The 26892-nt window shown below is 57.5% G+C and overlaps 1 protein-coding gene across 1 annotated transcript; it reads left to right on the top strand.

Annotated features, from left to right (window-relative positions):
• The first annotated feature begins 2477 nt into the window (after positions 1-2477).
• On the top strand, positions 2478-21876 carry DIRAS1 (DIRAS family GTPase 1). The gene is made up of 2 exons (XM_054013857.1): positions 2478-2652; positions 17353-21876. Exon 2 carries the CDS (start codon positions 17377-17379, stop codon positions 17971-17973), a length of 597 nt encoding a protein of 198 aa, XP_053869832.1. The 5' UTR covers positions 2478-2652; positions 17353-17376; the 3' UTR covers positions 17974-21876.
• Positions 21877-26892: the final 5016 nt, after the last annotated feature.

The following is a 26892-nucleotide window of genomic DNA, read 5'->3' on the forward strand; positions in this document are numbered from 1 at the left end:
GACTACCCCTGCCCTGCTGACTGACTTTGGGACTAGAACTCAGGTCTCCTACCCACTAGGCCATACTGCCTCTCAGCAACTCTGCTCCCTGTAAAATGAGGCAGAGAACCCAACCCCTCCACAGCATCTGCAAACCTTTCTGCTCCTGGTGAGGCTTGTAGCGCACAGCCTGAGACACCGCAAGTTTGTTGGTTGTCACCCACATGTCACATGAGGATACTTTCTCCAAGGTATCACCTGGGCTCTGTCAGGAGGGGCCAGATGTTGTGATGCTGTGAGACCTTGTTGGCCAAGTTCCAGCACCCAGCTGGCCAGACATAATTTGCATATATTTACATACTTAAAGACCTACCCCCGTAACATTTGTGTGACCTTCCCCTGCAACATCATAGACATTGACCTGTTGGTTATTAGGGGCAATACGCCAATACATTCATAGGAGTATTGGGATCAAATATATCCGCCCAGCTCTATTGACGTGAGCAGCAGTGCATCTGTTGACACCAGCTGAGGACTGGCCCAACTCAAGCGGGCTGTCAGGAGAAACTTCCTAGCACTGACCTGCATTAGACTGTGCAATGACCCCCCAGGAGAAGTGGTGGGAAACCCAGTGCTTGGGACTTTTAAACCTAGTCTGGACAACTCGCTAGAAAGGGTGCAGGAGAGAGCCAGTCTGCAGTGGACCATGGAAAGAGAAACCAGAATCCCACTACTTGACTCTTCTCAGGGGCTTTTCCTGGGTAGATCTCAAAGCACTTCACGCAGGAAGCAAAGTGTCCTCTCCATTTTACAAGGAAACTGAGGCACGGGGCACTGATGGCTGGGACAGAATTCCTGCCTCCCTTTGACTCCTTTAAGAGTCCCAGCTAAAGTGACTCACCAAGGTCTGTGGCGCAGACAGGGATAGAAGCTGGTTTCCTGACCCTTACGCCAACCGCATTAGCCACTAGGCCATGCTACCCAGAGCTCTTTTTCACCTCTGACTTCTCTGAAAATTGCAAAATAGCTTTCATTTACCACCCTCCCCTCCTCCTTGTTTTCAACGTGCTTGTAACTTTTCCAGAAACTCACCCGTGGGGATGAATGTTCCTGGCTTGGTCTAAGCCAACAAGTGCATTTTGAGGGGAAAACGGAGTGCCTTCCCCAGAGTTGTGGTAGAGAAAGGGCGTGTTTGTGTGTGCAGTGGGGTGTGGGGAGAAGTAAATCCACTTTTCCCACTGTAAAACCATTGCATCGTAGCTTTTGAAAACACGTCTCGCCTCAATGGGACCTTCAGTGGGTTTGCAGAGCCTTCGACAACGCGAATGGGTGGAAATCACCCCACGCAGAAGCCTCAGAACGCCCCAGTGAGGTGGAAAACAAGAGGGTTTGCCAAGGGGCATGCGCCTCTGATGCTACCTTCAGGATCCCTTAAATTGCAGGCTTGGAAGCATTGCTATGGAGCCATGCAATGCTGCTAGATACTAGGTTACCTTTGGGGGCCTAAGTGCACATGGGTGAAATTTCCCGCCATGCAGCAAGGACTGGGTGAGGATGGAGGGGAGTTCTGGACTCAGCTCAGGGGTGAGGTTTCACCCCAAGGCCACCGTTTCCTGCTGCTGTCCGTCTGCACCAGTTGGTCTTTAACCCCTTCGGCGTGGAGACATTTCTTTGTCGTTATGAATTGTTTCTATTACTGCAGCAGCGAGGAGTTCCAGCCATGGACAAGGCGCTGTACAAACACAATAGAAAGATGGCCCTGGCCTTGCAGAGCTCCCTGTCTAAGCAGCAAAGAGGGCTGGAGACGGGCTTGCAGGGACCGTGAGACAAGGTTAGGGGATAGTCTCTTCCTTTCAAAATGCCCAGGGAACTAACGGCAAAAAAAGGTAACGCAGTGTTCGAGCGGCCTAGCCGAGGCAGCCTTGTGGTGAGCCCATCACCTTAACTCTGCCCCTGCCCGGCCTTTCCAAGCCCCCCTTCCAGCTGCCGTGGCCAGACCAGCCGCAGGCACTTTCCTCTGGAAGCAGCTGGGCCCGGAGACGACTTCAGCGCCCGGTCGCCCCTGGAAAGGAGCCTCCAGCCAGGTGGCTCAGGTCTCTGTGCTGGGTCCCTCCGCTGGTCCATGTCCTCCCCTCCCCGCTGGGTTATCACACGAACACCCGGTTGCCTCTGCCCCCTGCCCTTCTCCTGGCTCCTAGGCCCAGGGGGCTGGAGGGAGGAGGCTGGGGGCAGGTCTCCGGCCTGGGCCAGGCAGGGGTCAGACCCCCAAAGCCCCCCCTGGCCTGAGGGTCTGAATCCCCCAGGACCCGGGGGTGGGGGGGGGGGCTGCAGCATCCTCCTTGCGCCAGCGGCTCGTGTGCTCCCACCCCGGCCTGGGGGAGGAGTTTCTCCCCCCCCCGGGCTGGAGCCGCCCGGTGTCAGGCGCTCGCCAGCCGCGGCTGCCTGTGCGCAGAGCTGGCGGTGCCGCGCCGCGCCGGGCGGGGAGGGAGGAGCCGGGGTCGGGGCTGGGGTCCGAGCTGCGCCGCTGACCGATGAGCGAGCGCCCCGCTCCCTGCGCGAGTGGCCGGGGCTGGCCCGGAGGCGGGGGCGGCCGGAGGAGCCGGCCGGGGGGCTCGGAGCGCGGCCCCAGCACACGCCGCGGGAAGCCGGCTGCAGCCCGGGGCCGGGCGGACGGTAAGGCAGCGCCGGGCGCGGCTGGCGGCGAGCTCGCCGGGCTCGCTTGGTGCCCCCCACCCCCACCCCCCAGTGCAGCCCGATCGCGGGGGGCGGGGCAGGGAGCCTTGCAGCGGAGCCCCGCGGGCCGGGGGGGCTGGCACTGAAAAGCACATCGGACCCGAGAGCCCCGGACCCTTGGGGAGGTGGGGCGGGTGTAAATGATCCCCCTCCGTCCTCATACCCCCCCAGTCCTCAGATCCCCCCATCCTCATGCACCCCCCGTCCTCATACCCCCCATCCTCATCCCCCCCGTCCTCAGATCCACCCCCCGTCCTCAGATCCCCCCATCCTCATACCCCCCGTCCTCAGATCCCCCCCAGTCCTCATACCCCCCTGTCCTCAGATCCCCCCCTGTCATCAAATCCACCCCGTCCTCAGATCACCCCATCCTCATACCCCCCCATCCCCCTATCTTCATACCCCCCCAGTCCTCAGATCCCCCTGTCATCAGATCCATCCGCCGCCCTCAGATCTCCCTCCATCCTCATACCCCCCCAGTCCTCAGATCCCCCCATCCTCATACCCCCCTGTCCTCAGATCCCCCTGTCATCAGATCCACCCCCATCCTCATACCCCCGTCCCCAGATCCCCCCTGTCATCAGATCCACCCCCATCCTCAGATCCCCCTGTCATCAGATCCACCCCCCGTCCTCATATCCCCCATCCTCAGATCCACCCCTCATCCTCATACCCCCCTGTCATCAGATGCCCCCCATCCCCTCATCCTCATACCCCTGTCCTCATACCCACCCCCCGTCCTCATACCCCCATCCTCATATCCACCCCCCATCTTCATACCCCCGTCCCTCTATCCTCATACCTACCCCCTGTCCTCAGATCCACCCCTCTATCCTCTTACCCCCCCATCCTCATATCCCCCCTCTATCCACCTATCCCCATACCCACCCACCCATCCACACACCCCCTGTCCTCAACCGCCCTCCCCCCCCGTCTCCATACCCCTCTCTCTATCCCTCTATCCACCTATCGTCATACACACCCCTCTAGCCATCTGACTGTGCGGGCATCTATCTCTGCAGTCAGATCTTTGTATACACACCTGTACATCTATCTACACAGGGAAGGGCATCTCCACATGCATGGGTCTGTGTGTATATCTGTGTGTGAATGTGTCTATCCGTGTACATAGCAATATATGGAGATGTGTATGAATAGAGGTATCTATGTATATCCATTGATGTACATATGCAGTATCCATGCGTATGTCCTGAGGTGTATAGATTGATTTATGTACGTATTTCTGTATAGATCTAGCTATCTATCTTGCCTCTCTCATTTCCCTCCACCCCATATCTATCTATCTGTCCATCACCAGACACCCCCTCTATCTATCTATCCCCATACACCCCCTTATCTATCTATCTATCTATCTATCTATCTATCTCCATACACCCCCTTATCTATCTATCTATCTATCTATCTATCTATCTATCTCCATACACCCCCTTATCTATCTATCTATCTATCTATCTATCTATCTATCTATCTATCCCCATACACCCCCTCTATCTATCTATCTATCTATCTATCTATCTATCTATCTATCCCCAGACACCCCCTCTATCTATCTATCTATCTATCTATCTATCTATCTATCTATCTATCTATCTATCTATCTATCACCAGACACCCCCTCTATCTATCTATCTATCTATCTATCTATCTATCCCCAGACACCCCCTCTATCTATCTATCTATCTATCTATCTGTCCATCACCAGACACCCCCTCTATCTATCTATCCCCATACACCCCCTTATCTATCTATCTATCTATCTATCTATCTATCTCCATACACCCCCTTATCTATCTATCTATCTATCTATCTATCTATCTATCTCCATACACCCCCTTATCTATCTATCTATCTATCTATCTATCTATCTATCTATCTATCCCCATACACCCCCTCTATCTATCTATCTATCTATCTATCTATCTATCTATCTATCTATCCCAGACACCCCCTCTATCTATCTATCTATCTATCTATCTATCTATCCCCAGACACCCCATCTATCTATCTATCTATCTATCTATCCCCAGACACCCCCTTATCTATCTATCTATCTATCTATCTATCTATCTATCTATCTATCCTGTAACTGTTTATAGCTCCATCCTGTATAGCGGGCATCTTCCTTTTGTGCTTTTTGCATTCTCCAGTGCAGTATTTCCTCACTGCCCATCAGGAATTAGCCGTTGTTTATTCCGTGCCGAGCTGTACACGACTATTCTGACCCTCTGTAGGCAATATATGAAAATAACCCCCCATTCCACAGCACTAGTTACGTGTTCTGTGCGGGAAGGTGATCATAAGGCAGCCAGCTGGCTCATGGAGCCCCCAAAATAAACCCCCTCAATTACTCCTCTCCACACACTCCATTTCCTAATCAGAGGGTTGTGCTGCTAATGAAGGCGCAGCCTGCTATTAGGTGAATTGGATCCAATAGCTATGGTTGCAATCAAGGTATTTTTGTTCAGAGCATGAACAGACGCGTGCAAACCAGGCGGGAGTTGTTAACGAGCTCTTGGAGTGGATGGGAATGTGTGTACGTGTGTGGATGTGTCTGTGTGTGTATCTAGAGTTCTATATATATACATACAAAAGAGAACTGGATACATTCATGGAGGTTACGTCCATTAATGGCTATTAGCCAGGACGGGTAAGGAATGGGGTCCCTAGCCTCTGTCTGTCAGAGGGTGGAGATGGACGTCAGGAGAGAGATCACTTGATCATTACCTGTTCAGTTCACTTCCTCTGGGGCACCTGGCATTGGCCACTGTCGGTAGACAGGATACCGGGCTAGATGGACCTTTGGTCTGACCCGATACGGCCGTTCTTATGTTCTTATGTAGAGCAGACACATATGTTTAACTCTCTCTGTATATACATACATATAGGTCACACATACATGCGCACACGCATATCTAGAGGTCATACACACGTGTTTATTTATCTCTAGATCTCTCTCTGTATATATACATAGAGCACGCACACACACACGGCACACAACACACACACACGGACACACACACACGACACACACACACACAGACCATTGCTTGTGAAGCACCATGGGAACCCTTGACGCGGCCCCAGGCCTGCACTCAGTTGTCCAAGGCTCCTGTAACCCGAATGGTAGATCAAACTGGTTTGGGCAAACCATGCAGCGTAGGGGGTTGGGCGGACAGTGCTGGATACTGGAAGAACCCGGCTGGCAGTCCCACCTGCCCCCACACACACTCCACCTGGTGAAACCCAAAATGTTTCAGGCCCTGCCAAATGCCAGAGATGAAGGTGGGGCACAGTGGGTGCCAGGAGCACCCCCCCTTCTGGGCCATGCCCCCCCAGTACCAGAGAAGTGGCTTGGAGAGTTAATCGCCATGTGTTGCTCTAAGAATATGAAGGTCCCCCCCCCCCCCGCCCTGAAACTTGCCTTATCCTGGGTCCTGTCTGCTCTGGGGACCGCAGGATAATGGCCTTGCTGTACGGATTCTGCTGGCTGGGGTAGCGAGGGGATGTCCTGATGAAGGTGACCAGATGGGGTGCTGGGTGCTGTCTGACTCCCATCCATCCTGGATGAACTGAGGGTGCTCGGCTCCTCGAAGGATCAGGCCCCTTGTAATCATCTGAAAAGTGGGGGGAACCGATACTGTTGTCAGCAGCGGGTGCCTTGCCCCCACTTGGGCCGTGGGGCTTTCTGAGGTCCTTGGGACGTCCCTGGGAATGAAGGGGCAGGACAGGGACGGGCCTGTCCCGTCACCCCGACAGCTCGGTGCCCACCTCTGGCCTTCATATCATGAAGAGCAAGAGAGCCCAGCCCAGCGCTGTGTCCTGCACACGCCAACCCAAGCGTTGGCACATGAGCTGGGCAACGCCCGAGGGCCGGGCGGAGTTTGCAGAGGAGGGGGGAGTGATGCCTGGGGCTGTAGACCTGTCTGCTCGCTCGCTCTCCCTGCACCCCTGGGAATTTACCACCTGCGATTGCTTCTGTCACCTCCTCAGCCCAAATCTACCCCCTTGCCAAGCAGGTCGGGAGCCCTCAGGCCCTGGGTGAGGCTGCTCAGTGCCACCGGTGATCTCCTCACAGCCTCCTGAGGGGCCTTGGGGGCGCAAGGGGGGCTGCGAGCTTGGTGGGGCGAAGGCACCAGTGGCTCAGGGCGAAGCACAGGGATTTTGCACCCAGGGGCTGGTGTCACCTAGTGAAGCAGAAGGTGGGAGGGACCCACCTCCCCTGCTGAGAGGCTTCTATTGCCCCCTGTTACCATGGGGCCCGAGTGCCTCGCAATCTTTGAAGTATTTATCCCTACAAGCCGGAGGGGAGGGGGACGGCTATTGTCCCCATTGCACAGATGGGGAACTGAGGCACTGCCCCCCCACCCCACTATTTAAGCACCTGACTCCCATAGACATCAGTGGGAGTGAAGAACCTAAATCCCTTTGAGGGTTCGGACCTAATCAGCTCACCCAAGGTCACCGAGGGCATCTGTGCCAGAGCCGGGAATTGACCCTTGTCACAGGCTGGCACCCCAACCACTTCTTTACCCTTTGGCCTATCTCGCCCGTCCCCTCATTTCTCTGGGATGTGCCCACCAGGGGGTAGCTGGAAACCATGGCACCAGAGTGGAACCCTTCGTGTGATTTGAAACAGGGGAGATGGGGATGGGTGTTGTCTGCTGCAAGTCTGGCTGTGTCTCCACTGGGGAGTTGTAGCGTGGTGGTGGGCTGTGTGCTAACATGAGTTTAACCCTGAAGTAGCACTTAGTGTGGACATGGACAAATGTGTTAGCTGCTCGTGGTTAAGGCCAGAGTCCCTCGTTGCCTGGACATGACGGTCCCTTTCCAGGGCAAAATCATATTTATTATAATGCTAGCCTCCAGAGTTCCCAGCTGAGATCAGGGCCCCGTCGTGCCCGGCGCTGCCCAGACACACAGTGAGAGACAGGCCCTGTCCCAGCTGAGATCAGGCCCTGTTGTGCCAGGCGCTGCCTAGACACATGACAAGAGACAGACCCTGTCCCAGCTGAGATCAGGGCCTCATTGTGCCAGGCGCTGCCCAGACACACAGTGAGAGACAGGCCCTGTCCCAGCTGAGATCAGGCCCTGTTGTGCCAGGCGCTGCCTAGACACATGACAAGAGACAGACCCTGTCCCAGCTGAGATCAGGGCCTCATTGTGCCAGGCGCTGCCCAGACACACAGTGAGAGACAGGCCCTGTCCCAGCTGAGATCAGGGCCCCGTTGTGCCAGGCACTGCCTAGAGACACGACGAGAGACAGACCCTGTCCCAGCTGAGATCAGGGCCCCATTGTGCCGGGCGCTGCCCAGACACACAGTGAGAGGCAGTGCCTGCCCCAAAGAGCTGACAATCTAAATGGACAAGACGAAGGGCAAGAGGGAAACTGAGGCACAGAGCAGTAAAGTGACATGCCCAAGATCACCCCGTAGGTGAGTGGCAGAGCTGAGACTAGCACGCAGGTCGGCTGGCTCCTAGCAAAGTGCCCTCACCACTGGGAAACACTGCCTCTCTTAACATGCCTTCTAACATGGTCCATTTGCCCAGTGTAGACAAGGCCGTCGGAGAGCTCTGTAGTTTAAAGGGTGGCTCAGTGCTTGGGTTCGGAACAGCAGAATCCTCTGTGTTCAACGCTTCAAACCCCGGCCTTTGTCTTTCCAAGGACAACAGAAGAGAAATCCCTGGCGTCTCCTGGCTGGTTCCTCTCTGTCCAAGATCCCAACTGGCTGTTCAGCAGGCCTGGCAAACTCATTCCACTGACGTTTGAATCCAAGCTAAGCTCAGGAGGTTGAAAGGCTGGCTCCGGCTGGGCCGCTGTTCGCGTTCCGCTGAGGAGAGAGGCTGGGGACAGGAGAAGGTCGGCTGGGGGGAATGTGGGAAACTGCAGCAGGGAAAGGGAGCAGAAAGGAGAGAGAAGAAAACGCAGGCAGGTTTTGTGCAGTGGCCAGAGCCCCCTGTGCTGGCCTGGATTTCAAGGCAGAGAGGGTCCCATCCTAACACAAAGCAGGGGCTGGCTGGGGAAATGTGTTTGGGTCTGTACCTGGACCTGCCCTTGGAGGGAAAAACCCGTGAGGTTAAATGACAAGGGGCAAAAAGGGTGATGGATCCGGAACAGTTTTGCAGACCCAGAGTATCAGTTGAGGGGTTCACACCCCAACAGCCTCCCAGCCTGCTCCCCAGCCAAACACACACACACAATCAGACCAGCCTCTTCTCCACCTGGCCGCTCCTCCCTCCCCAGAAGTGGCTGGTTCAGGTGAGGCCACGTTGTTAGGGGAGCTCAGCTCCCACCGAGGTGGCTGAAGGATGTGGCCAGATTATCCAAAGTCCTCAGCACCCATTAGCATTAACCACAAGACTAACCCCCCCTCCCATAGTATCTTGGGTTTCCCTTACCCCTTTTGCCTCTAAGGAATCACCTCACCCACCACTGAAATGCAGCCATCTCTGGGTTGGAGCGCAGCAGCGGATTAACAAGTCCCTTTCCAATGCCTTACCACAAGCCCATCTTTCCTGGGTCCCCCTGTTCTGTCTTTCACCAGCATTACATTAACTTAGAGCAATGCCTAACCAGCGATGGTTTACATACCCAAACCGGGCTGGGGTGGGGGTAGGGAAGAGACTCACTAAAGCAGCCAGACTGGGAATGAAAGCAGCTGGTGAGGTGTCAGATGTGCTGGGGGGACTTTTCCATTGCTGGCCTGTGCAGGCCCCTTTCCCCCCCTGTCCTCGCACCGGTTCCCCTCCCAGCTGCTCGGACCCTTGTGAAGGGATCAGGATGTTTTGAGAGCACGAACCAGCCTTGCCTAGCCCAGCTAGCAGATCAGAGGGGCCTTCAGCCTGCAGGGGCCCTGGAGCAGGGGAAAGACAAAGGGTTTTAGCATCTGGTTAACCTCCCCCCCCTTGCTGCCCCACAACAGTCTCCTCTGTGCTGATTGCTCCATGGTCCAGCTGCCTACTCAGAGCTTTGTCTGCTCAGATGTTCAACTGGGGCCAGGTTTTCACAGGCCCTCCGTTCCCATTGTTCTCAATGGGGCTCAGCTCTCCATTGTACTGGGGAGGAGGGGGGTGGATTCTCCATTGTTCTCAATGCAGGGGTGGATTCTTCATTGTAATGGGGAGAGGGGTGGTGGATTCTTCATTGTTCTCAATTAGGCGGGGGGGGGGATTCTCTGTTGTTTTCAGTAGGGGATGGGGGTGGATTCTCCATTGTTCTCAATGGGGGAGGGGTGGTGGATTCCCAGTGGGAGCTGCTGGGTGCTTTGGAAAATCTGGGTGCCGATGTGGTTTTGTGTCTGTGATCTGAACACCCTGGGAAGATGGGCGGAGACTGAGCAAACTCATTATGCACAGGCCACCCAAGAGGTAACAGTTGGGGGTGGGGGGAGGTTGGAGCTGGTGATCTGAAGCCAATGGTCTCTGGGAGAAGCATTTGTTTCAAGGCCTGGAGCAAGAGCTGGCCTAGAGAGAGACAGGGCAAGGCACGCCTGGGACTCTGCCAGCCTTGGGGTGTGGGGGAGCCCCCGTCCAGCCCAGTATTGGGCTCTGAGATGTTTGTGTATTACTGAAAAACAGAGGACGTCCAGCTGCCACGTAGCTGCCCCGAGACTTCAGCCTCCCATCTCCAGGGTGCTTGTCTTCACTTGCAAAGTAGGCCCCAACGTCAGTGCATGACCTTGCCGGGTCAGGGTAACTAACCCCGTCTGGGCTTGATTCTCACGTCACCTGCTACTTGTGTGGCTGCTCACACCAGTGCAAAGTGGGTGCGCAAAGTTTACCATTGTGCCCTGGTAGCATTTCACCACCACTTCACACTGGCATCTCTGAAGCAGGGGGGATCAGGTCCTCAGGCAGGCTGGGATTGTTATGGTTAAAAATCCCTTGTGGACCAGCTGGGATGGTGTTAATCCAACCGGCCCTGTCTACACGGAGCGCTGGGGCTGGGCTATTTGCAGGAGTTCGGCACCTGTCTAGGAATCTACGAAAGTGACCAGATTTTCCCCACAGTTCTGCACATTGGGGGCCTTGCCTTGAAAACCGGGACCCAAGCCACATTCAGTCTCCTGTTAATTACTGGGTCTATACTGCGGCTGGGGGCGAGATGCCCCCTGGATCCCTGGGGCTGGGGGCTAGCCTGTGTCTCCGATGGAGGCACGACATCCACGCTGCTATTTTTAGTGCACTAGCTCGAGTCTGTCTCTCTGGCTCGCTCCCAGCTGCAGTGGAGATGCTCTTGTTGCAATTGGCCGAGGAATGATTCTAATCCCTGGCTCTTATCATCAGTCATGCTCAAAGCGCTTTACAAAGCAACTGTCAAGCTCGTGATCCCTCTTGCACAGATGGGGAAACCAAGGCACGGTGGTGAAGTGACGTGCCCAAGGTCACCCACCAGGCCAGTGGCAGGGCGGGGAATAGAAGCAGGTGTCCCTATTCCTAGCACAATGCTCTATCCACCACACCACACTGATGTCCAGACTCAGGTGCAGTCTATGGGGCAGATTAGCTTCAGCACCTCCCCAAACCTGCCTGTCCCCATTCACTCACCCTGGCTGTACCCCACTGACTTTCACTGGAGTTGCTCGTGAGGTGCAGTGACTGGTGAATCGGGCTGTCTTACACAAGCTCTCTGTTGTTTGGAGCGATTTCCGTCAATAATTGATGGGGACGGCAGAGGGAAATTTCTGAACGGTATTAAAGAATCTCCAGCGGGATTCAGGGCTGCTGGGTAATGCAATACACCAGAGGGGTGATTAACCGCAGCTCCTGGCGGGTGCTGTTGTTTTTCACGCTGTCCCCGGGGTTAGGAAGTGGCTGATCAAAAGTGTCTTTCGCTGCCGCCGCCGTTAAAACAGCCACAAACGCCTGTGTGAAAATGGCAGCTGCTCGCTCAGCAGATCTGCAGCTTGTGTGTCTGTCGGAGACGGAGTCAGGTCTGCTGACTTGTGTGTCTGTCGGAGTCAGGGCTGCTGACTTGAATGCAGCAGTGGAGGCTTCACTCCCATTAGCCCTCCAGGAGGTGTTATGAACACAATAGATGAAAGCTACATGAGGCAGTGTGGTCTGGCAGAGTGGGCATCAGGACTCCTGGGTTCGAATCTCAGCTCTGCTACTGACCTGCTGGGATGAGGAAGTCACTTCCCCTCCCACCCTTTGTCTATTACGTGCTGAGCTCTTCCGGGCAGGGCCTGTCTCTCACTGCGTGTCTGTGCAGCGCCTGGCACTATGAGGCCCTGATCTCAGCTGGGGTGCCTGGGCGTACTGTAATCCCAGCAATATTCTGTCCCGGAGGTCACTAGCAACAGCATCAACTGGCTTCTGACTGTGGAAGCTTTGGGTCCTATTCTCTGCGGCCTTGGGCCATCATTTACCTTAGTGCTGAGCCGGTATACGATGCTACGAGATCCGGGTGCCTTTGCATTCACTGGGCACTGGTGTGAATGACTGCGCGAGGCCCAGAGGAATTACGTCCCTTTGTTCCCAGTGTTGCTATAAGTTCGAAGAACTGAGTAGGATGTTTATGTCCCAGGTGGCATTTGGCGCTGCTAGTTACAAAGAATCCTTCCCTTTACTTGTAAATTCGTACCGTTTCCCTGTGCGAAGGGCAGAATGCATATACTGAGTCTAAAATAACCTTCAGGAAAACGGAGGCAGGAAAGGACAAATGAAAAGTCTCCATTGGCGAGAGCACGGGGGGTGTGTCTCATTGGTCTGCACTGTGCACGGAGCCCCACATGGCTGCTGAGCCGAAGGCCCCACAGTTTCACAGCTACCTCCGCCCCATGTCAACAGAGCAAAGCAGGTCAAGGATGGCGCACGTGTGGGGCTCCCAGTCCTCTACCCCAGCCCCTGGCTTTGATCATTCCGGTGCTGGGTTCTCCCCAGGCAGCGCCCACCCCTGAGTGTTGCAGGGTGTGGGGGGGGTCAATTTCCCAAGCGTTTATTGCTGGCTGAAGGTGCCGATTTGAAAGCCCTGCAGACTGAAGCCTTTTATTCATCCTCCAGCCCCTGACTTCTCCATAGGCAGAGAGGGGAGCTGCCTCTCTGTGGCCGTCTCAATCCTCAGCTTGTCTGCTAAGCCGGCCGAGAGCCCGGCTGGCTAGTGCTGGTGAATTTAGTGTCCTCCTGCTACTGGACTGAGAGCCCCCAAACTCGATCCTTTCACCTTGGACGGCGACGCCACTGGCTTTCTGTCATTGCTGAACTGAGTCAGCTCCAAGCCGGGGCCCCCAAGGCAAAAGGGGGCAGCAGCCAGCCAGCCCCCGCCCCCCCAAAGACTCTGATCTTCCAGCCAACCCTGCTACAGATGCTGTGCCGGTGGCAGCGAACTGGCCATATGGCTGCACTGTGGCATCTTATCAAAATAGAAAGTGCTGATCTATTATTGGGAAGTCCACCCCAGGCAGCAAGGCAGGCCCCAGCACTGCCTCCTGCACGTTCCCCGGCCCAGGCTGCTCTGGGGCAGGGGCCTGGGGCTTTCTCAGTGGGGACAATGCCACAAGGACTCTTCAAGGGCAAACAGACGGCGCGGTTCTTGGGCAGTGCCGCCCCTCAGCAAGGGGGCTGTAGTGGTTAGAGAGAGGGGACTGGGAGTCAAGGCTCCTGGGCTCTATCCCCAGCTCTGGGTGTGGAGTGGGGGCTAGTAGGTTAAAGCAGGGGGCTGGAAGTCAGGACTGCTGGCCTGGCCCTTTGCACAGGGGTGAATTTCATCCAATAGGCGGAAAAAACGGACCCTTTGCTAGCGATGAGAAGGGAATTTAGAAGAATGTGTCCCCCCCCCAATTCCCCACTCCTCTGGATGTACAGACCCCCTCCCCCCACACACACACCTTTTTATTTTTAAATAGCTAAAACAGCAGCTGCTGTGCAGACGTGACCCACGGTGCCACTGCGGAGCTGCCTGGCAGTGCAGGGCTGCTTGGAAACCCAGATCGCCAGATGCTGCGAGTAATTTCCCCACCTGGCCTCTAGATCCATTGCCCGTTGCTGGGGAGAAACCGAGCTGGAGTGGATAAAAAGAAAACCCACAGAGGGTGGGGAGAAGTGGTTACCCCCTGCGGGTCGTGAGCCATCTCTCCTCTATGCCCAGCACTGGCACAGCCAGGATCCATTCTGGGGTGGGCACAGACCTCCAGCCCAGGGGTTGTCAGTGTCAAAGGGGAGATGGGAGTTAGGAGAGGCGCGTGGGGAAGGAAGAGAATTGGAACTGGACTCCTGTGGGGTGGACTCAGGGACTGATGGGCGCATGACAGGAGTACCCAGGCGTTGAGAGGACGGGTGGTTTAGCTGCGAGGAGATTGCCCAGATTTTTAAAGGTGTTTAGGCACCTTAATCCCTTCTAAAATGTGGGCCTTAATCTTTCTGGGCCTCAGTTTCCTTTCTGTGAAATGGGGTTAATGAGCCTTCCTTTGTCTAGACGGTGAGCTCTTTGAGGCAGGGACTGGCTCTCACTGTGTCTGGGCCGCGCCCGGCACAAGGGGGCCCTGATCTCAGCTGGGGCAGGGACGGGCTCTCAGTGTCTGGGCCACGCCTGGCAGAGTGGGGCCCTGATCTCAGCTGGGTCCCCTAAGTGTTAACGAAAGAACAACATGCAGAAGCCTGATTTTGCCACCCCCTACTCACATGGCTAATTCTCACTCAAGTGAGTAACTCTATCCACTTCCATGGGACTATGCCTCTGGGTCAGGATCGGGCCCCAGGGGATGTGTACTCAGGCGTCCGGACCACTTCCAGCGCACACCCACCAGTTACCCGTTCCGAGACCTGGGATGGGGAAGTGAAACCTCCGTGGGGTTCCCCCCTCCATGCACACACTGTAGCCGGCCCTCAGGAAATCCCGGGTGTCTCAGCCTTCCCCAGCCCCCATTCTGTCGCTCTCCTGCCCCTCTGCACCAGCGCTGACAGCCGTGTCCCTCCCTCCCCCTTCTGAGCCTGCTCCGGGGCTGTAGGCTTGCTCTGTGGAGCAAGAGGGTAGCGTCCAACCGGACCCACACTCCGATACCCTGCCAGCTGGGGGTCCTGCGAGCTCCTGGCTGCCTGACCCATGGGGGGGAGGTTGGATGGCAGCAGATGGAGGTTTCCCGGAGGAGGAGGAGACCCCTGATATGCTGCATCCAGGGGGCGGGGGAGATATTGGAGCACTGGCTCCCCACCAAGCAGCACATACCCCAGCCCCCACCCATTGCAAAGCAGGAGTCACCCCACGGGAGTCAGTCCATCCGGCATGAAACCCAGGGAATCCTGGCCCCATCCCACGCCCAGCCAGCGTCTCCCCAAGCCCAGGGCTCCCTTCTGCGGCGTTGGGGGCGCGTGACAGCAGCGGGGGAGGTTCCGGCTGATCGCCGTTCCTCACCGCCTCCGCTTGGCTGGAGAACACCCAAGGAGGCTGATTAGCATGCAGGGCCAGGCCGACCCTCTGCCAGCTTCCCTGGTGCAGCCGGGGAGCCGCACTGCCTGGAGTCCCCTTCACTTCCATGGCCCATCGGCAGCGTGGGCCCAGGCGGCGGGATGAGGAGAGGGCCCCATGCTGATAGTCAGGGGTTTAGTCTCCTCCCGCTGCAGTGTGGGGCGGCAGAACCGATTCCTCCAGCACTTTCCCCGCACCAGCGACCTGTGAGGAGGCAGCGCCGGTTCCAGGATTGCCAAACCCCGGCCAGCCGACCTGGTCATTCTCCCTCAGTCTCAAGCTCCAAGACTAGCACAGTCCGGGTTGCCCTGTGCAACTGCTGCTTGCCAGCTGCCGCGCTCCACCCCAGAGGTGGCTGCAGTTCAGCGGTGGGTGAGGTGATGCCATTGGCGTGCCAGGGGCCAGGGAAATCCAAGTGATTCGTGCAAGAGGGAGGCTGGCCAGCCAGCCAGCCTAAGGGTTGGGGGCGCTGGGCCAGGTTCAAGTCCTGGGTCTGCCACTGATCCTTATGGAGCCATGGCCCAGTCACTGACTCTTATCACCTTATCCCCTCATCTGTGAAATGGGTACAGTGGCCCTGCCTTTGCCTCTCTTGTCTATTTCAAGTGTAGGCTCCTTGTGCTGCGGACAGTCTCTCCCCACATCTGTGCAGCACCCGGCACCATGGGGCCCTGATCCCAGCTGGGGCCTCGGGCGCGAACGTAACAGTCGTGCCCTCAGCTGCTGCAGCTTGAAGATTGACGACTGGCCTGTCTCCGTAGCCCCGTCCCCAGCCCTTTCTTCAGAGCCTGCCTTTGAGCCCAGAGTGTAAGGTGACTAGATGTCCTGATTGTATAGGGACAGTCCCGATATTTGGGGCTTTGTCTTACATAGGCGCCTATTACCCCCCACCTCCCTGTCCCGATTTTTCCCACTTGCTGTCTGGTCACCCTACCGGAGCGTAACCCCTGCGTCCCTGTCTGTCTCACTCTCATCACCCCTTGGGGCCGACCCTCCCGCTTGGCCTGCGTGGGTTTGATGAGCAGATCTGGGGAGCCCGGCGTCTCCCTTTGGAATGGGAGCTGGGGTCAGCCCCGGCTTCGCCGCTGGGCCCCCTCAGGGGCTCTGAACCGCTGCTGCTGCCAGTGAAAAGCCGGGCCTGCATCTGTGCTTGGGCGTGTGGGACGATGAGAAGTCATGTGGTCTCGTGGGCACAGCACCCTCAAGCATCTCCTGCTGTGTGACCCTGGGCAAGGCAGGTGCAAACTCCGGGCCTCGGTTTCCCCATCTCTGCAATGGGGATCATAGTGCTTAACAGCCCCTCAGCAAGGCTAGGGGGAAGAATAGAAGCTAAGGGCTAAGTGTGGGGAGATTTAACAGCAATGGAAACCTCTGGGTCCAAATGGGAGTTGCTGGTACGAAGGAGACAGGGGCCCTGTAAATGCCCCCGCCAGGGGTGGAGCTAGATGCGGGGTTACATTTGTTACGGCACAGCCCAGGGATGGGGGTTTATTCCACCTGTGCATCTCCTGCACTTGGGGGCTGCACTTTTTGGCTGCTGTCGGGGGAGGCTACCAGTTCTGATGGCCCTATGGCGCGATGGAGTAAGGCAGGCACCGGGCTGGGGGTCTGTCTTGTTTCTTATAGACATTGGCTGGTCTGGGAATTGACCGTGAAACGGGGATGCTGATCCTTCCTTTCTCCCACCCAGTCTTTGCCGTTTGGACTGTGAGCATTTGGGGGCCTGTCTGTCACTCGGAGCCTGTGCAGCCCCCGCTAGGGGGCCCCTGATCATGGTTGGTGCTTCTGGATGCTGTTGAAATAGAACTAACAGGAGAAGACCAGATGGAGCTGGGGTTGGGAGGGGAAAGGACAAAGACTAGGATCTTGCATTCACATAGGAGAGGAGTAATTAGGGGTCTGGTGGGTGACACCACAGACTAGATGGTGTCACCCATATGGCATATGGCAGGGCGGAGGGACCCAGGGCTGGTGGGAGGATCCGGGGCGGGGGGACCCAGGGCTGATGGGAGGATCCGAGGAGATGGGGAGGTGGAGTGCAGGGACTGATGGTTGGAACCGGTATGACAGATGAGCTGTCTGCCGCACTGGGTGGTCAAACCCTACAGCCAGTCTGGCCCCTCCCGCCCTGCTCTGCTCATTCCATTCCTGCCCCTCGTCGTTCCTACCCTGTGACGTGTCTCTTTCTCTCTCCCTTTTGTCTCATCCCCTTCCAGGTGCGTCAGCATCTTCCGTTCAAAATGCCCGAGCAAAGCAATGACTACCGGGTGGTGGTCTTTGGAGCCGGCGGTGTGGGCAAGAGCTCCCTGGTTCTGCGCTTTGTGAAGGGGACGTTCCGGGACACGTACATCCCCACCATCGAGGACACCTACCGGCAGGTCATCAGCTGCGACAAGAGCGTCTGCACCCTGCAGATCACCGACACCACGGGTAGCCACCAGTTCCCGGCCATGCAGCGTCTCTCCATCTCCAAAGGCCACGCCTTCATCCTAGTCTTCTCCGTCACCAGCAAGCAGTCCCTGGAGGAGCTGAAGCCCATCTACCAGCAGATCCTACAGATCAAGGGCAGTGTGGACAACATCCCCATCATGCTGGTGGGCAACAAGTGTGACGAGACCCAGCGGGAGGTGGAGACCAAGGAAGGGGAGGCTGTGGCCAAGGAGTGGAAGTGCGCCTTCATGGAGACCTCGGCTAAGATGAACTACAATGTCAAGGAGCTCTTCCAGGAGCTGCTCAACCTGGAGAAGAGGAGGAACATGAGCCTCAACATCGACGGCAAGCGGTCCAACAAGCAGAAGAGGACAGACAAAATCAAGGGGAAATGCAGCCTTATGTAAAGCACCGGACTGTCCCTCGTCTCTTCTCCGCCCTACAAGTTAAACATCGGCGTTGCCCTCCCGTCTCCCCCACTCCTCCCTCTCGCTGCATCTTATCACTGTGACTGCTCTGGGGAGCCAGCGATGCACGCTCACCCGGGACCGTTTCCCTTTCCGATTCCACGCTCGGTACGTTCCCCTCCCCTGGCGACGAGGGCCACGGTCTCGCTCTCTGGAAGGGGGATATGCAATACTGGGGGCTGGGGCTGGATCGCACACGTGCATTTCGGTTTCGTTCGTTTGCAGCGAGATGAGGGACGCGTGGGGGAAGTTGAGGAAACGCCACAGGAAGAAGACTCTTGATCAACGTTTTCTCTCTTCTCTTCCCCACTCTCTGGCTTTTGACTCCGTCTGTGGGTGCAGCCCGCGGGGAGACCTGTCTGAGCCTTGGCATGGACACTCAGCCCTTCATAGATACACTCACCTATTCCGGCACGAACTGAACAGAGAATGCTGCTAACACTGACAACTTTTAGCTGGGGCATAGTGGGGGGTGGTTTTTAATGCACGGGGGTCAGTCCTCATTTGGTTCCCTAACGCTGCCGAGACCCCAAATCTACAAGCGAGGGGGCAGAGGCTGCTCTCAAGCCCTCGCAAGACCCTTCCTTACCAGTCAAAGGAACACACACAACTCCCAAAGGGGTGATCTGATGTACGTCGCTTACCCAGAGACTTTGAAGGACTGGCAACGCGCTTTGTCCGTCCAGGCTGGAACACAATCCCAAGGTCACCGCGGCCCTGCTGGGGGTGGGGCCGCTCTCAGGTTGTTTGCCCAAGTTCCAAAAGACGCTGGTTAATCACAAGGACCTGGAAGCCGACAAGGACACCTGGGGCGGGTACGATACCCCATCGGGCAGTGGCATTCAAAGGAGGGGTCTCTACGTTGTCGAAGGCCCTGGCTATTTGAACAGTGGGAGCTACTGAAAAACAAAATGCATGTGATCGGCACAAGGAGGATTTTAGCTGGCCATGGCCAAGTTAAAGAGAACGAGACACTAGCCTAGAGGAGCTGGCCAGGAATGGTCAAGCAGCAAGAAGAGACAGAACCCATCTGGAAGGGAGTTATTTACGCCGAGGCAGCTGTGAGGTGGTGTCCAGCGAGAAGTGATCCCTTTCTCATCCCCAGCATTTGCCTTTTTCTTTTGTTGTTGCCAAAATGCCAAGTGGCACCAGCGCAGCGTGAGAGGTCGGTAGTGCGGAAGTGACACAAAGAATAGCACATATCTAGCCAGCAGTGGGGGCGAAAGGGCTAGAGGTGAAGGAGGAGGGGTGAGTGCCAGCACCTTGATGGTGTTTTGGACGCAATGTGGAGCCGGTGGGATTTTCAGGGCGTTCAGGGATGAGGGGCAAACTGATGGGCCGGGCTGGGCCGGGCTGGGCCAGGCCGGGCTATGCCAGGCTGGACTGGGCTATGCTGGGCCGGGGCATGCATGGCAGTGCTAGGTTTGGTAAGAATCTCAGCCTGAGGTGGAAGGTGTGACTGGGGGCTGCCTTTGGAACATCTGCCCCTAGCACCACTGTTTGTGCAAACAGTGTATTTCCAGGTGCAAGCAGGCAGCCCTTGGTTCACAACAGCTGGTGGTGGTGGTGCAAAACAGGCTATGGTGCACACACAATGGGTGGAGACAAGCATATGCACGTAAAAACTGGGCACCCGCAGGCTTGATTGCCTATTGGTGCTTGCACTAATGCGTGTTCTGTGCACATGCAGTTTCCACACTTCCCCTTTTGCACGCACAGTCTCCTGTTTTTGCACATGGACTAGGGGCCTGCTTTGCAAATCTGGCTGGATCTCTCCAGCTAGAAATGTCTGAATCCCGAGCTGCTTCCTAGCCTTCCTCCCCCAGCAGCCACAGACTCTGCAGAGGGCCACGGTCCAGCTCTGTGACGTCTGAGTCAGGAGCTGGGGGGAGGGGAAACCTTTGCACTTAAACCCTCATACCAGAGTGAGCGAGCCAGCAGCCACGGATGGCACAAGGTCTGCTCCAGTGGGTACCACCCAGCTTAGAAAGACCTTCTTCCCTGCTCTCCCAGTACCACCCTTCCTCCCTGCCAATGCACAGCAGCCGTGCGCCCCCCACCACTGGCCTCCTTTGTAGTGAGCCCTCCTCCGTTTAAATAGCGCTCTGGTCTGCTCCAGGGACAGCCCCAAACACTGCAGCAGGCAATGCCAGTACTGCAGCAGGGGGTGGCCAAGGCGGGGGTATTTTATCCCTACGCTCCCTAGGGAATTGCCCGTTGGGCCCCCGGTCCGACGGCTGCAGATGCTCAGGGGTAGTCGTGCCAAGTGGGGTGACCCCAGGCCCATCCCAGCTGGACCCAAACCCTGCACCCAGCCCCTGTGGTTGTAATAGGCTGACCCAGAACTCTGCCCCACTCTGGCTGCAGATCCAATCTGCAGCCTGGGCCCTTCTCTGCGGCAGGAGCCCCTTGAGCTCAGCCCTGCCACTCACCAGCCCCCTTGGCTCTTGAACCCTTCACAGCCCGGAAGCTGCCGGCCGAAGCACAATGTGTGGGGCTCCTCAGGAGCCCTGACCTAGCACAATGGCGGGGAGCGCTGACGGGGGCGCCCCTGGGTTTGTGCTGCTGGGCCCCAGGGAACGAGGCCAGGCCGGCTGTACGCGCCGCATGCTGGACTCTTGGAAGTCTTGCATACAAGGCAGGTCTGGACCTGGGCCCAGTGGCCTCTCCCTCCACCCCTCCCCCAGCTGCCTTGTTGGGGTCGCCTGCCGGTGGCTTGATGCCACGGTGACGGGTGCCACTGGACATCACCATGGCCACACGGATGGAGCCGGTGAAGGAAGCAGCACAGGGGGTTGGGGGCAGCCTGGCAAACCCCAGGAGAGTCCTAGTTCAAAGCAGCACCCGAAGGGGAGAAGTTCTGACCAGACTTTACCCCGTGCTCCAGTGGGGGCAGGACTTGGCCACCTTGAGCCTGCAGAGTTGGGCTGCAAATCTCTGTGGGGCAGCCCGCCCCCGGCTCAGCTCCCCTAGCAGGAGTAAATCCCCACTGACGTCAATAGGGGCTGCGTCGCTTCATGCCAGCGGGGAGCATCTGGCCCCCTCCAGCCCTGCATACTCAGAGACAGCCACAAAAATGCCTAGTAAGGGGGTGGGTCCGATCGCAGAGAGGGCAGCTGGGTGTGGGTGTTGGGTGTGCAGCTGGAGGAAGAAGAGGGGAGGGCTCTGTCTGAACCCCCGCCCAGCCCCTCGCTCCATCAGGCAGGGCAGGATCTGGGGGCTCCCTTCGGCCCAAGGACTCCGCAGGAAGCAGCTGGAATCCCGCCAGGAACTAGCCGTGTTCCCTGCCGAGCTTTCTCCTTGGGTGGCTTAGCCAGGCGGTCCCCTCCCGCCTCCACACCGGGGAAGGGATGTTCTGCTCGCCCAAACCCGTCCCCTAGGGGGTGCTGGGGGCCTCCTCACCAGGGGCAGCTTGTCCGCTAGCGAGTAGGAGGAGACTCTCTGCATCGGGGTTCGCCGGCGGCTCGTTCCTCCCCCGGCTGACCCATCCACATCACCTTGAAACGAGGCCCAGTAATAATCATAACGAGGAGCAAGAGGTTCGTTTACACGTGTATCTCGCCCGGTCATATGATATTGAAGATAACGTCCTCCCAGCTAAGAGACTGGCGTCTTGAATATTGTATGGTGCTTTGAAACTCAACTCTCGTATCTTGCATTGTAAATACCAGTCCTGCCTCGACCCCCCTCTGACGCCAGCATGAGATCAGTAACTAGCTCCCATGCATTACTGGCTTTTTAAACAAACCGAACAAAGAAAGAAAGGAACAAGACGATATTACAATGTAGCCTTTATTCTAGAACTAGTCTTCCTGAAATAAATAAATTACTCCTGCATTCCTGCATGGTTGGTGTGATCAATGGCTTACAGCATGGCCTGGCTGGGAACATCTGATCTCCCCCAGGTGGAAGTATCCGGAGCTTGATCCCTCATCCGTCTGGGTCAGTCACTCCTGAACCAAGGGGCTTTGCAACCAGTCCTTTGGCTCTGCCTTGCCCAATTCTGTCACTTCCCATCTCCCCTGGGCGAGGGCTGCCGTGCCAACCTTGGTATCCAGCTTCCAACCCCTTCCTTCTAAACAAGGGCTCCGTGGCAACCTTCCCAGAATCCCTCCCCTGCCAAAAGGCCCCCTGGAGGAGTGCTTCACCTGGGGCTAGAGGCTGCCTCCTTTGCCCCAAGGCGGGAGGTGCCTGCCCTAGACTCCCCACTCCCCCCCCCACCGTGGAGGACCCAGCTTTGTGCCTGGTCCGTTCCGCTTATGAACCGGCAGCTGGAACGCACCAGCATGGGGTTGCCCTAGGGCCACGGGGCCTGGCGCAGGGTCAACGGACAGGGCCATCCCCTCTGCCCAGTGCCGAATGAGACACAGTGGCCGAGTCCCACCTGTAAGAGCAGCCCCCCAGCTGGCCAGTCGCTTGGGGCCTGGAGCCACTGCCCTGCCACCAACCACCTCTGGAACCCCACCCATCACCCCAGGTGGGACTCCTAAAGGGACCTCCGCCTCGGCAGCTGTCCCTCTCCTTTACCTGCTGGCATGGGGGGGCGGAGGGGTTACAGCACCTTGCTTCTTTATTAAGAGCCAGGCCAACCCACATTTTATCACCTGGAGCCTCAGGGCAGGCGTGCTGATAAAGCGTTGGGGATAAAGCGATAAGAAAGTGGGAGGGGAATTTTCTGCTCTGGGGGCCTGCTGTCTTTGTCCAGGCAAGAGAGGACCCTCGGCCATAGGCTCCCACCCCCTGCAGGGTACAGAGGCTCCTGCATTCTTACCCCGCCACCCCTCCAACAATGGGCCCACGAGAGCAGCGTCATGGGCACTGTTCCCATATGGGCCCCCCCCCCTTCCCCGTTCTCTGAATTTCTGCGGATACGGAGCAGCTGGCACCTGGACGCCACAGCTCGGTGAGTGACACGGGAGCTTTGCTATAGGGGCGGGTTGGTGGGGAGCCCGACACCTCGGTGCTCGTCAGCTGTAGAGTCACCCCTGCAGGCCCCGAGCTCCAAAGTGGGGGCGCTGGGGCAGGGAGCAGGAGGGGTCCCCACCAGGGCACTGGTGCGCTGCTCAGCGAGGGCCCTTGTCCAGGGAGAGAGAGAGAGAGAGAGAGAGAGTGAGTGAGTGTGTGTGTGTGTGTGTGCGCGCGCGCGCCCCAGAGCCAGGAACAGCGCCTGGCACCCGCTGGGAATCTAGGAGGCAGAGGCCGGCTCTCAGGTGATGTGGGTGAGGAGGTTACCTGTCCCCTCACCCCGTCTGGGCAGGGACACTGATCCAGGGTGGCACATGGTGCCCAGGGTAAGTGTCTCCCAGCATGCAGTGATGTCCCCCCTCCACAGGCATCAGCTTTGGGAACCTGCTAGCATTACACCCAGGAAATGGATGTCTTGCACTGCACTCCCCCACACACATCAGCCTAGTATCAGGGCTCAGCCGAGGGGGGCGCACCTAGACCTCTCATACTGCAGCTGGAGGGGGGGCGTGGTGTGTCAGAGTGGGGTGCAATATGCCCCTCTGGGGGACAATGTATGGGGGTGGTGTCTGTAGGGCAAGCAGCGGGTGAGGGGGTCAATACTGAGGTGATGGGGCCTTAGAAACCCCCGGGGGCAGATCAGTGTTATTTATTCATGTTTCTGGAGACCCCAGCTGAGCTCAGGGCCCAGGGTGCCAGGCGCTGCTCAGACACACAGGGAGAGACCGTCCCTGCCCCGGACCGGCCGGTGTAGCTAGCCCGGCATAGTTCCCCAGGGGGACACTGTCTCTGGGACAGCTGTGTGAATCCACCCTCTGCCTGAGTCCAGATTGATTCCCCTGTCCTAGACAAACCCACAGCAGAGGAGAGAGACGCAGGGCATGGCGGGGGGGAGAGAGAGGAAGTGATTTGCCCAAACGACAACCCCTGTGTGGGGTGAACGGGGCAGGCGAGGTGCATGAGCCAGATGGGGGCAGGATGAGAGGGGAAGGGGGTGTGAATAGACACAAGCAGGTGTGTTTGCATAGGAGCGTATGTGTGTGTGTGTGGGCACACGCACCTGTCCGTGTGTGCACGTGAATGCGTGTGTGTGCACCTCTGTGTGCGTGTGCGTGTCCCTGTGTGTGTGTGTGTGTGTGTGTGACGGTGTCACAGCTGTGCATGCTCTCAGCCCTTTTCTGGGCCAGCGCCCGGCCCCTGCCGCTCCCCTCACCAAGGCAGGTGCCAATCACCGCCCCCTCCCCCTCTCTGCCAGAGCGCGGTGGCAGGTTCCCCTGAGGGGAGAGGGGCTGGCAGTACTGGGAATGCGTCATTCGGCCCGTTGCCATGGAAACCATCTGCTCCCTGGGTGTTTGGAAGCCAGCTGCTTTGGGCACGTGGGAGATGGGGGGGGTTGGGGCTCAGGTGAGTGGGGGCGGCTGGAGGAGAAAGGGGAGCAGGAGATGGCAAAGGCTGGGGAGATCCTACGTTCACCCCCTGCAAGGCCAGAAGGGTCTGATCCCTGGATCGCCCGGGATGGAGAACAGCCCCCAGACCCTTCCCAGAGCAGACAAACAGCCTGTCTGGATTTCAGCATTGCCAGTGAGGGAGAACCCACCGGGCCCTGGGGCATTTGTTCCAATGGCTAATTACCCTCACTGAAAAATGCACGCCTTGGATCCCGTCGGAATCCGTCTAGCTTCCACTTCCAGCCATTGGAGCGTGCTCGCCCTGCCTGCTGGACCCAAGAGCCCATGTTAAATGTCTGTTCCCCATGGAGATACCTATGGGCTGGGATCAAGCCACCCTGTAGCCTTCTCTTGGCTAAGCTAAACCGACTCTCGCTATACGGCAGGTTTTCTAGCCCTCTAATCATCCTCATGGCTCTTCTCCGAACCTCTCCAGTTTATCAGCATCCTTCCTGAGTTGGGGGCACCAAAACGGGACCCAGGATCTCAGCAGCAGTCGCCCCAGGGCCCCCCGCAATCGTTTTCAGAGGCACCACTTCCCAGGGCAGAGTCCCCCCTCCTGTAAATACGCCCAACACTTTGTTCCTCAACGTATATATTTACACCCGGCCGTATTCAAACGCATCTTGTTTACTTGTGCCCCCCTGACCAAGCGATCTAGTTCGCGCTGAATCAATCCGGGACCCGTCCGCGGCATTGTTTACCACGCCCCCGATTTTGGGTTATCTGCAAACTTTATCAGTGATGCTTTTGGGTGTTCCTCCAGGTCATTGGCCAGGGGCTTACACTAGCCTTTCACACCCCCCTCCAGCGATGACCGGGGCCCCTATTGCCCGGCCCAGCCCCCAACTCATCGCGTTGCAAGTTCTCAGTCCCCCCCTGGTCTCCTTCAGCCCTGCCCCAGGCCTCTCCCTCCAGACGGGTTCGGCTGCAGGTTTCCACGGGATCCTCGCTTGCTTTCCTTGCTCCCATCTGTCGCCCCGAGGGGCCTTCACGGGATTTCTCTGCCCTTGCTGGCGTTCAGCATCCGCAATGCCTCCCAGATTGTTAGCGGCAATGCTGAGACTCCCAGGCAGCCTGAGCCAGTCCTGCTTCGCTCCCTGCTCTGATTCCCACCCCTTGCCCAGTGCACGGCCTGGGAACACGAGCCAGACTCACGCTGATCTCAGCCCATTTCTGTGAGGCCGCAAGAGCCAATGGACCAACCTCTGCTCTGTCCCAATGGGTCTCTCCGCTTAGCTTAATCGGCTTCCTCCGGATTTATGCTGCTGGAGCTTCCGTCAGGATCTTTCCCCATTCAATCCGCTGCACGCCTTTCACCTCCCCGGCCTGCAACACCAGCCAAACCAAAGAGCAAGTGACTTTTACCTGGAGTGATTTATTCTTCCCAGTCCACCTGCAACCTATTTCTCATGAACACTGCAGCGATTAGCACTGGCGAGGGGGCGGGGCCGGCCGTTATCCCTGTGCCACAGGTGTGCACATCCGCGGTGTAGGTGCAAAAAGTGGCCATGGATTTACTGAGCTTCCTCCGCCTCCGGGCTGTTCTCTCCAACCCGGCTGGTGCCTTGGCTGGATGGCAGGGGTCTCTGGGCTCAAACTGCAGCAGTGCTGCTGTCTGTGTTAGAGCAGAGAGCGAGCCCGGCAGACCGGTCCGGGGGCAGCGCTTCGCGGTGTGAATCCAGGCTCACGGCCCCAGGGAGCCAAGTGCTGCACAGAGTCTGTCCCTGCCCAGGTGGCTGAGACAGACAGACTGGGGAGCCCAAGGTGAGAGATGGAAGGAGCAGCCGCCGCACGTCAGCTGCCCATCGGCTGCCAGGGGCCCCTGGAGAGATGGAAGGACCCCCCTCCCCCAGCGCACACACACACACACACACACACACACACACACAGCACACACACACAGCACATCCACCTCCCAGCACACACACACACACACACACACACACAGCACATCCACCTCCCAGCACACACACACACACACACAGCACATCCACCTTTCCAGCACACACACACACACACACACACACACACACACACACACACACTCACACAGCACATCCACCTCCCAGCACACACACACACACACACACACACACAGCACATCCACCTCCCCAGCACACACACACACACACACACAGCACATCCACCTCCCAGCACACACACACACACACACACACACACACACACAGCACATCCACCTCCCAGCACACACACACACACACAAACACACACACAGCACATCCACCTCCCAGCACACACACACACACACACACACACACAGCACATCCACCTCCCAGCACACACACACACACACACACACACACACAGCACATCCACCTCCCAGCACACACACACACACACAGCACATCCACCTCCCCAGCACACACACACACACACACAGCACATCCACCTCCCAGCACACACACACACACACACACCCCAG

The sequence above is a fragment of the Malaclemys terrapin genome, chromosome 24, assembly GCF_027887155.1.
Source record: "Malaclemys terrapin pileata isolate rMalTer1 chromosome 24, rMalTer1.hap1, whole genome shotgun sequence".
In the NCBI taxonomy this organism is placed as follows: Eukaryota; Metazoa; Chordata; order Testudines; family Emydidae; genus Malaclemys; species Malaclemys terrapin.

Coding starts and splice junctions, on each gene's coding strand:
- DIRAS1 (XM_054013857.1), top strand. CDS start 17,377: ATGCCCGAGCAAAGCAATGACTACCGGGTGGTGGTCTTTGGAGCCGGC.